The following is a 10,459-nucleotide window of genomic DNA, read 5'->3' as shown; positions in this document are numbered from 1 at the left end:
GCCAAGAGAACAACCACTGTTGCGCCTAGATTTTTTTTTTATTTTCGAATTTACCTCCCAAAACAATGGAGGCTTGTTGGTGAATCTAAGACGATGAGAGTTAATAGGAGATATTGACACGATTATAATTATTGATAATGCTGTGCTAAGTTTCGAGTGGGAGGCTGAAGCCAATAGAAAGGGGGACAAGACCACCTCCTATCGTTATCCTGTAAGTGAAACAACTGGGCTGAGAAATAATAGTCATCCTTTTTCAATTGAGCGTGGTGGTGATACTCATTGTAAATCAATCGCGGCAGTCCTCCTGAAACCCTATCGTAGCGAGCAGACCTCGACATTGGCAATGATCTCTTGAACCATACGCAAGAATAGGATAGGCAGTCCTAAACCTGTGGTGGGAATTCCACATTGCTAGTTGCGCGAGTGATCGCCTGGGAGATGTTAACTCCCTCGCCTAGTATGCAGGAAGTCGTGGGTTCGATCCCGAAACCTGACGCCTCTACACAGTATTTTAGAGTGTGCGTGTCTCTCTCCCCGTCGTGGTCGCGTTGATTTTTATTCGGGCCGGCTCTTCCCTCCAAGTTTAGAAACAACATGACGCGTTCATAGTATTTGATTGCTACAAATGTCCACCGGATGATAAGCCACTTCGTTGAGCTATCGTTTGTGAGAGCCAGCTCGCTTCTGGAAAATGTACTGTGGCTCAGTGCGCCTTCGTACCTGGTAAAATAAAAAATAAAATAAAAGGTTCGGATTATATTGCATTATATCGTATTATATTGCATTATATCGAATTATATTTCATTATATCGAATTATATTGGCCCTCGGACGCTTCCGCGGATGTTTTTTAATCGCCTTGAGTCGTGGGAGGAGCTTCCCAGAGGGGTTTAAAGGGCCGCCGCAGGCAGCATTGACACGCGGTGCAGTCACTGCATCGACACCATCACACTAACAACATATATGTTACAGACTTACATATACATACACACATATATACACACACACATATATATACACACATATACATACACACATATATACACACAATTACATACACACATACTCATTTTCACACACACTTTCGTACACATACGCATGCATACACGTACACCCATTAGTGTACTATCTTATGCATATATAAACTAACACACGCACTTTCTCATACACAGATAGTACACCTATTAAGGCCGGCACAACACACAACAACAACAACAACAACCGCCATTCGCCACTAAGTGGCGGTGACATCACCACGACACACACAAGCACACGCGTACACACACAAAGACACATACATTGATACACACATACACACCACAAGCACACACGCACAGGCGAATACAAATATCCCCCATATAGCCTTTTGAAATACTGTTGATGCTGTTAGCGAGTGCCTATATGCACAGGCACACATACGTACACAAAGACGAACATACATAAACACACAGGTACACATACATACACACTCGCACACATACAGGCACACATACACACAGTCACCATGGCGTATAATAGGCGCTATACGGCAATCGAAGCGCTGGACCTCATCCTGGATCGAACCTACGACCCCGCATGCCCGCGGCGCGGGGGAGCGAGTTCCCAAACGCGACTGCGATGCAGACCCCCCCGACAGCGTTGCCGCTCCGGGGATTCAACGGAGGCTCGGCACGCCGTGGGAAGCTGCACGACCTCGCAAGTGAGTGCAGCTGTGGAGGAAGCAATCACAGCATCAGCCTCGTCACATCGCATATCGATCGATCGATTCATCTGCGGGCGGCGGTGGCCATGCGGTACGCGTGGCTCCCTGTCAGAGCCCCTCGCTGGGGTACGCGAGAATTTGTGGCGAACGCCCCGGTCCCCGCGCATTGGGGGGCCGCTGCCCACGCTTCAACGTCACGGTGTCAGGCGTGATAGTTCTGGATTCGTTTGAAGGCGCCGGGGGTGGAGGGGGGAACACACGGTGTGATTTAAACAATTTTAGAAAACTTAAACGTTTATATTCTTGGTTCGTTCGGTAAAGTCACGTAGAAGGGAAATAATAAAATAATAAAAATATAAAACAATAAAATGATCACGACGTTTCGACTGCAACACAAGCAATCATCATCAGGTGTGAAATCCACAGCAAGAAAATTTGAAAAAACCGCCACTTTCAAATTTTCTTGCTGTGGATTTCACACCTGATGATGATTGCTTGTGTTGCAGTCGAAACGTCGTGAGAATTTTGTTTTATATTTTTATTATTTCCCTTCTACGTGACTTTACCGAATGAACCAAGAATATGAATCCCTGCAGTCACGAAAGCTTTAAATCAAAAGGTGTGTAGCTCTTTTTTAAAAGCGACCTGTGCCACAAATGTTAGCTCAACGAAGTGGGCTTATCATCATACGGACATTAAAGCAGCCAAATACTCTAAACGCGTGATGATGATTCTAAATGTGGAGGGAGAAACCCGGAGGACCCGGAGAAAAATCCACGCGACCACGGAGAGAGAGAGAGAGACACACACTCCAAATATACAGCAGCAGCAGGCGTCAGGGGTCGGGATCGAACACCACGACCTCCTGCACACCAGGCGAGAGAGTTAACATCTCTTCACCCTTAATTCTAGATTTGAAGCTTTCGTGACTGCAAGGATTCATACTCTTAGTTCTTTCGGTAAAGTCACGTAGGTAAAAATTTTAATTAAAATTATTAATTTTCATTTAATTTTTTACCTACGTGATAGGTAAAAAAAAATAATTAAAATTAATAATTTTTATTTAATTTTTTAAAAATTAAATTAAAATTATTAATTTTAATTTATTAATTTCAATTTAATGTTTTACTTACGTGACTTTACCGAAAGAACTCATTTTAATTAAATTTTTTACCTACGTGATAGGTAAAAAATTAAATTAAAATTAATAATTTTAATTAAATGTTTTACCTACGTGACTTTACCGAAAGAACTAAGAGTATATCTCGTCACCCACCTCCACTTTGCCATTGCTACCCCCGTCAGGTGGCACACGTGGACGACGATGATGATGATCACCATGACGACGACGACGACGAGGAGGAGGATGAATCGGAGGGGCTGTGTCGACGCCGCGGCCACTACCGCGTCCTGGCCCGGCGCTTGAATGCGCAGCGCTCGTCGGGCAGGCCGCTGTGCGACGTCTCCCTGCGGATGGGGGGCCACGTGGCCCATGCGCACCGGGGGCTCCTGGCCGCCGTGTCCCCTTACTTCCGAGCCATGTTCGCCGGTAATGTAGTGGCGGTGACGACGGTGCTGGTTGTAGTGGTTGGTGGTGGTGTTGGTGGTGGTGCACGTGGTGGTGTCGGTGACGGTGGTGGTGGTGGGGCCGGTGGTGTTGGTGGTGTTGGTGCTGGTGGTGTCGGTGGTGGTGCTGGTGGTGGTGTCGGTGTTGGTGGTGTTGGTGGTGTTGGTGGTGGTGCCGGTGGTGGTACCGGTGGTGGTACCGGTGGTGGTGTCGGTGTTGGTGGTGTTGACGGTGGGGCCGGTGGTGGTACCGGTGGTGGTTTCGGTGGTGGTGGTATTGGTGGTGTTGGTGGTGCTGGTGGTGCCGGTGGTGGTGTCAGTGTCGATGGTGGTGGTAGTGATAATAACACAGCGGGGCGGAAAAGGGAATTTTTAGCCAAATATTGGTGTAAAAAATAACAATTTTGCAAGGAAGCAGTTTTCCCACCAATTTTAGGCAAACAGTCTGTCTCACCTCTTTTCCACTGTCACAACCGAGCCGCGCCGGTGCCGTGATGCTACGTGTGGGAGAAAACCAGAGCACCAGGAGAAACCCAACGCATGCGATGGGGAAACGCTCTATCCCATGCAGACAGAAGAGGTGGAATTCCACATTTTGTTTTGCTGTACCGCCATCTCCTGGCAGAGCCAGGAAATGGCACCTCAACATCCGCCCAGGGCAAGGGAGTTCCACAACCATCTGTGCCGTGATCCACCAACCCTCGCCTCCACGTGCGTCACCACCACAGATTCATAGCGCAATGGCGACTTGTGTTTTTTTTTATATCGAACAAGGAAATCGATCCTAGAAAAAAAGACGTCACGAAAACAGCCGAAAGTGTCCCGACAGCCTGACCACAGTTCACAATCAAGGTTTTGGGGTTAGATCGCCTAACTAAATGTGTGTTGGAGAGTAAATCCACAACATTTACAATTTGAGTAGTATGACGTTTCGCTGGTAATTACATCCAGCATCATGGGGCGATTTGCCAGAATGGGCAGAATGGTCAAATCTCCCGATGATGCTGGCTTGATTACAAGCGGAACGTCATACTACTCAAATTGTAAATGTTGTGGATTTACTCTCCAACACCCCGGTGAGCTGACGTAGTAACTAATTGGCGTTTTGTTTTTGTGACAAATCCCTCACTAATTGGCTGTGTCGGGTGGTGGAGGGTTATGACACAACATTTATACTTACGCGATTTAACCCCAAACACCTTTGTTACGAATAATATTGCTCGCCAAAGCCTGCTACGTCTTAAACTGACCACAGTTATTACTACTGGAGTGCGCTAACCACTGCGCCACCGCTCCACATTAAAGGTGCGGCGCAGCTGTTCAAATGTCAGTGATAGAACGGAGGAGCGGTGGTTATCGCATTGCGAAAATCAATCCGGCCACCCGAGTTCGATTCCCGATCAGGGAGAAAATTCAGCGGCGCGTGATACCTTGCACCCGATATGTGGGCTTCCTGAAGCTTCGCCTACCAGGCCTTCATCCAGCCAGCAGTGGATATATAAAGGGCTGTATGCAGCGTCGGATTAAGCTCATGCGGGCCTGTAGCATATGTTACAAAGAAGCCCTAAATTAATAAATAAAACACGTTAATATTAAAACACAAATGTTTTACTTGCATAGTAAAATAATTGTATTTTTAAATTTGCTATCCAGACAGATAATACGACAAATCGCTAACCATGAACACCCAGTCGTTCATAACAGTTGAAGGCAGTATAGTACTATAGTAATAGAGCAAGTGCAGAATCACTATAACCGGAATTGATCGTTTGAAATAATTTAGCGCGGAGCCCTTGAAAGTGCGGGGCCCGTAGCTACAACATATGCTACTTTTGCTACGAGGATAATACGGCACTGAATGTTATGTCGAACTAAAACTGTTCATATACAGCAATCGGACCCACAGCTGAACGCAGACCACGCATCGTCATGCCACGCGGCTCTACCGTACGTATCAGAGACCGCGCGCACTCTCAGCATGTGCATTGTACCGTACTTCCCCGAGGTAGCGCGCACATTTCAGGGGTGGTGCAGTTAAGAGCAAGCGGATCGTACATGTGTGAAGGTTGCGAGTTCAAATCTGCTTGGGGGTTGACCCAGCCCATCATTTTTCCGGGGTCGATAAAATGAAGTATTAATTTGTGAGCATGTCAACAGTGGTTGTTGTCCTAGGGTTAGGCTCACCCCCGCCATCCAAAGACAAAGATCCCCCGTATAGCCTGAACAAACTGCTGGCGCAAGTACTGTTTTAGCTAGTTGCACCCTTTAAGAGTTTAAGGCCTGCACGGCACACGATGGGGTGGGCGGCCGGCACCACGCCCGGCCGCCTTTGTCTCCCCAGTGGCGATGTCTACTACACACCGCACCAGGTACGCATTTCGAGGCCGAGTCGACCTAGGGGATGCCCAGGACCGGTTCGGATCATCGTCACCAATGTTGGCGCGCTAACCGCTGCATTGCCGCTCTCCGCCCACCCATCCAGGAATGTGGAATCACTTCCTTAGGGCTGCAATGAATCACTTTCACTTTGCTTTAGGGGCCGTCCATAAATGACGTCACGCGATTTTGGACGATTTTTGACCCCCCCCCCTCGTCACACGGCGTCACAAAAAGTCAGACCCCCCCCCCTCAAATATGACGTCACAAAGCTCTGCCCCCCCCCCCCAAACCATATTTACATTTTGAAAATAAAACATGCTTCAAATCGCTTTAAACTATTGTCATTGTAGTGCGTATTCAATGTGGCGCTACACTCTGATGTTGTAGGAGTGTTGTTATAACAATTAGTGTTATAACAATTCTATATTTATTTAAAGTTGCACATCTTGATGTGACGTCACACATCGTCACAAATGTCTGACCACCCCCCCTTAGGTGCGTGACGTCACTTTTGGACGACACCTTATAATTATACGTTGACTGTATACACACACACAGTACGATATAAAAAAAAAACATCAAAACATAAACCTGTTTTCTGACCCCCCCGTGACCCTACCGGAACATCTCTCTCCTACTCTTTGGTTTTTTCGGTAAAGTCACATAGGTAAACAAATCAAATCAAATAAAAATGAAAACAACTAAATTAAATCACGACGTTTCGGGCACAACACAAGCGTCCTTCTTCAGGTGGGGACAACGTAGCGAAAGCACAACCGCTTAAGTGTGGTAACTTTCGATTTAAAGCTTTCGTGACTGCAGGGATTCATCTTCTTGGTTCTTTCGGTAAAGCCACGTAGAAGGGAAATAATAAAAATTAAACTAAATTAAATAATTCTCACGACGTTTCGGCCACAACGCAAGCAGCCGTCCTCAGGTGAAGAACAGGTCTGTCAGACGCGGTCTTTCCGACAGACCTGTTCTTCACCTGAGGACGGCTGCTTGCGTTGTGGCCGAAACGTCGTGGCCGAAACGTCGTGAGAATTATTTTATTATGTTTTATTTTTATTATTTTATTATTTCCCTTCTACGTGGCATTACCGAAAGAACCAAGAAGATGTGGTAACTTTACCGAAAAAACAACAAAGAGTATGAATCATTGCAGTCACGAAAGCTTCAAATCGAGAATTCTCTCTCCGCATCTGCCGCGCGCGCAGGAGGCTTCCGCGAAAGGATTCTCGGCGAGGTGTCGATCGACGTGGAGGCGTCCCCCGAGAGCGCCGAGTGCGTGATGCGGCACATGTACCTCGGGGACACGAGCTTGTCCGCCACAGGCGAGTACAACGTGGGCGCGCGGGGCGAGGGGGTGGCGGAGAGGGGGGGTCTACAACCTTGCAGTGAGGAAAGAGATTTTTTTTTCTTTCCGCTTTACACACTTTTATTTAACTTGCCCTTTCTGGCAATAAAACAGGGGAGGGTGGGGAGGGGCTGGGTGGGGAGGGTGGGGAGGGACTGGGTGGGGAGGGTGGGGCTGGGTGGGGCTGGGTGGGGTGGGGCTGGGTGGGGAGGGGCTGGTCACCCCGTGGTGCCCTTATAAAACTCAACGTTTAACCTACTCACGCCGGCTTGTGCCCGCCCTCACAGTCGGGCATATTTGCGGAATGCACCACGCCGCCGTTGACCCTGGCCATTGACCGAGCAATCCAACGTTCCTACCAGCTCCCTCCGCAGGAATGTGTTAATGTCCAGGTTGCAATGGCTGATGTTGAAGCAGAGCAGCAACTACAATTTCACATCCAGGTGGACAAGTTCAGATAACTGCGTCAGGAGTAGCTAAGTGTTATCGCTGCGATGTCTCCTTCGTATTTGTGGAACGGGCATTGTGGCATGAAATGTTGTACGGTTTGTTCTGGATGACCACAGTCGCACACTACTGTAGAGTTTTTAAGTTTCCATTTGTGCATCAGGTATCCCGCATCGACTGCCATGGTTTGTGCAGTGGATCCGGTTTAGGGTGGACCACGTGGAAGATCAAACCCCCAGCGATCTTCACCGTTGGGTCTCTCACAAGATGTTTTCTCGTGAGTTATTTTGAACTCCATTCAGCTCCCCAAGCATCATCGGGGTTGACCTCGCAATGTTGAAGCCCCATGAAGCTTGGAAAGCTGAATCAAGTTCAAAAGGTTGTAATGATGAGTTCAAATAGGGGGGGAGGGGGGGGGAGGAAATGCGTCAAGGGTAAAATGGAGAGCAGGGTGATATAATGATATCGACCGCGTGGAGGTTGTTCAGTGCTGACTGACCCTTTGACCCCACGCCGTGACTCGCAGGCACGGCGCGCGAGGTGCTGCTACTGTCCGACTTCTTCTCGCTTCCCCTCCTGCACTCCGTGGCCGCGGAGTTCCTGCGGGCACGAGGCCTGGACGCTTCCATCACCGGCTACTCCTCCATAGCCTGGCTTACCACCGCGACCGACACCGCCAACGAAACCGACACCTGCTCAGCCGCCTTCACCGACGAACGCTCAATCTCATAGCCGTCGTTGGCACCCTCGAAATCTGAATATTTTATGTCGACTGCAGGAGGAATCCGACGAGCTACGAAGCTCTTTTTTTTCACGAATGTCCAGTTGGGACACAGGGTCAGAAAGCTACAACGACGAACGATGCACAACTACGAGAGGAGTGCAAAGTATAGGAAAGGTCAACGAATCTCACACAACAAAAAACTACTGGTTTTAGAATACCAGGTAAGGCCCACTGAGTTATTTGCTTCTTACACCATTGGAACCTCCTTTTTAGTAGCAAAATATGATTTTAAAATGTTTTACCCTCTTATCTGGCAACACAACTGACACCTTTTTTTACAAGGAGTCATGTTTGCATTGGCCACAATAGCTGCAGTCGGAATGCAAACAAAAAACACAACTCTGATAATGTATGCACTGTCCTTGAAGTTGATTGGTCCACACCTGAGACAGCTTTTCTTAGAGCCTAGTCTCACATGGTGTTGGACCAGATGACACCAAAAGGCGCACAACTCAAAGACAATGCACCATCAGAGTATGAGAGCTCGGGGTAAGCATTTACACCATTGGCACCTCCTTTGCCAGTAGCAAAATATGATAATTGATAGAGAACCAAAGGAGCGCACGGCTGCAGTAAATGTGAAGAACCACTGGTTTATACGGTGGAGGAAAGACCGTACTTTACGGATTATAAGACGCACTTCACCCCAGGTTAAGAGCCACTGGTAGGTATAAACCAAACATCTCACACATTTAACGAATGAGGAACGGCATTTGAGAGTCCTTTGTCAACTGAGAGTCCCATTGTCACTCGAGTATTTTGAAGGAAAAGTCGTAGGGCTCGTTTTAAAATCCAGTAGGTCTGTGTAAATGTACGTCACCAGATCAGTCTAAGGGATGACGATTATAATGATTTACATTTGTAAGGTGCGTTGCATCCGTAGATCCCAATGCGCCGCAGGGTTTTGATATCGGGCACCGTAAGCTTTGGGGTGCTTCTTCCTTTGCGAAACATCTTCTAATTATCTCCTTGGTTCTTTCGGTAAAGTCACGTAGAAGGGAAATAATAAAATAATAAAAATAAAACATAATAAAATAATTATCACGACGTTTCGGCCACAACACAAGCAGCCGTCCTCAGGTGAAGAACAGGTCTGTCGAAAGAACCAAGAAGATGAATCCCTGCAGTCACGAAAGCTTTAAATCGAAATCTTATAATTATCTATAGAATGCGTTTTTATACTTATCGTGCTTGCGTGTGTGTAGTGTGTGTAGCGCTGCGCTACGAACCTGGCGGTTTCCGCTCATGGCCAACACCGGTGATGATTATCTAAACCGGTCCTGGGCCTCCCCTAGGTTGACTCAGCCTCAAATGAGTACTTGGTGCAGTGTGTAAACATCGCCACTGGGGAGACAAAGGCGGCCGGGCTTGGTGCTAGCCACCCACCCCCTCGTGTGCCGTGCTGGCCTTTATCGGTGCTACTCGCTTACAGCACTTGCCCCAACAGTTTGTTGTAGGCTATACGGGGGATCTTTGTCTCTTGTAGGCTAATATCGGAGTTCAATTCCCGGTCACGGCCACTAACACCAGTTCCGATTAATACTCTGAACTGGTCCTGGTCCTCCCCTAAACCGACTCAGCTTCATATGAGTACAGTACCGGGTGCTTTGTGTATCAAACATCAGCACTTGGGAGACAAAGGCGGCCGGGCGTGGTGGTGCTGCGTCTCCCCCCCCCCCCCACCTCCTCATAGGTGCCGCTCCGGCGTTCATAGGTGCTGCTACTCGCTAACAGCACTTGCCCCAACAGCCTGTTGAGCTATATACATTCTTGGTTCTTTCGGTAAAGTCACGTAGATAGAAAACAAAAACACAAAAAGAAAAAGAATAAATAAAATTAAAACAAAAAAGAATAAAAAATATATTTGCAAAAAAATGTTTCTATCTCTGTGACTTTACCGCAAGAACCAAGAATATGAATTCCTGCGGTCACGAACGTTTTAAGTCAAAAGTCTGTCGAGGCGATACGGCGGGGAACTTTGCACGTGTTGTGTGTTGCATGTGTTGTGTGTGTTGTGTTTGTTGTCTTTGTTGTGTGTGGTGTGTGTTGTGTGTGTTGTGTTTGTTGTGTGTTGCGTGTGTTGCGTTTGTTGTGTGTGTTGTATGCGCGTGTTGGGAGAGCACGATGGCTCGTGACGTGTCCACCTCTCACAGCTGCCCCCCGTCCAGACACACGTGGCGCGCTCTGTCTGTGTGAACAGCACCGTGACTCCCCCTCCCACTCCG

The 10,459-nt window shown here is 47.8% G+C and overlaps 1 protein-coding gene across 1 annotated transcript; it reads left to right on the top strand.

The window, feature by feature from the left end:
• The first annotated feature begins 1,413 nt into the window (after nucleotides 1-1,413).
• LOC144944642 (uncharacterized) lies at nucleotides 1,414-8,182 on the top strand. Its single transcript, XM_078872995.1, has 4 exons — nucleotides 1,414-1,698; nucleotides 3,007-3,250; nucleotides 6,864-7,004; nucleotides 7,977-8,182. Exons 1-4 carry the CDS (start codon nucleotides 1,504-1,506, stop codon nucleotides 8,180-8,182), a joined length of 786 nt encoding a protein of 261 aa, XP_078729121.1. The 5' UTR covers nucleotides 1,414-1,503.
• Nucleotides 8,183-10,459: the final 2,277 nt, after the last annotated feature.

The sequence above is a fragment of the Lampetra fluviatilis genome, chromosome 35, assembly GCF_964198595.1.
Source record: "Lampetra fluviatilis chromosome 35, kcLamFluv1.1, whole genome shotgun sequence".
Lineage (NCBI taxonomy): Eukaryota > Metazoa > Chordata > Hyperoartia > Petromyzontiformes > Petromyzontidae > Lampetra > Lampetra fluviatilis.
The sequence above is the reverse complement of the archived record's forward strand: the minus strand, read 5'-3'. Positions and strand labels throughout refer to the sequence as shown.

Bases quoted from the DNA above. Each gene is read 5' to 3' on its own strand.
- LOC144944642 (XM_078872995.1), top strand. From the start codon at position 1,504: ATGGCGTATAATAGGCGCTATACGGCAATCGAAGCGCTGGACCTCATC. The intron at 3,251-6,863 runs GTAATGTAGTGG...CCGCGCGCGCAG, and splicing joins CTTCCGAGCCATGTTCGCCG to GAGGCTTCCGCGAAAGGATT. The intron at 7,005-7,976 runs GCGAGGGGGTGG...CGTGACTCGCAG, and splicing joins GTACAACGTGGGCGCGCGGG to GCACGGCGCGCGAGGTGCTG.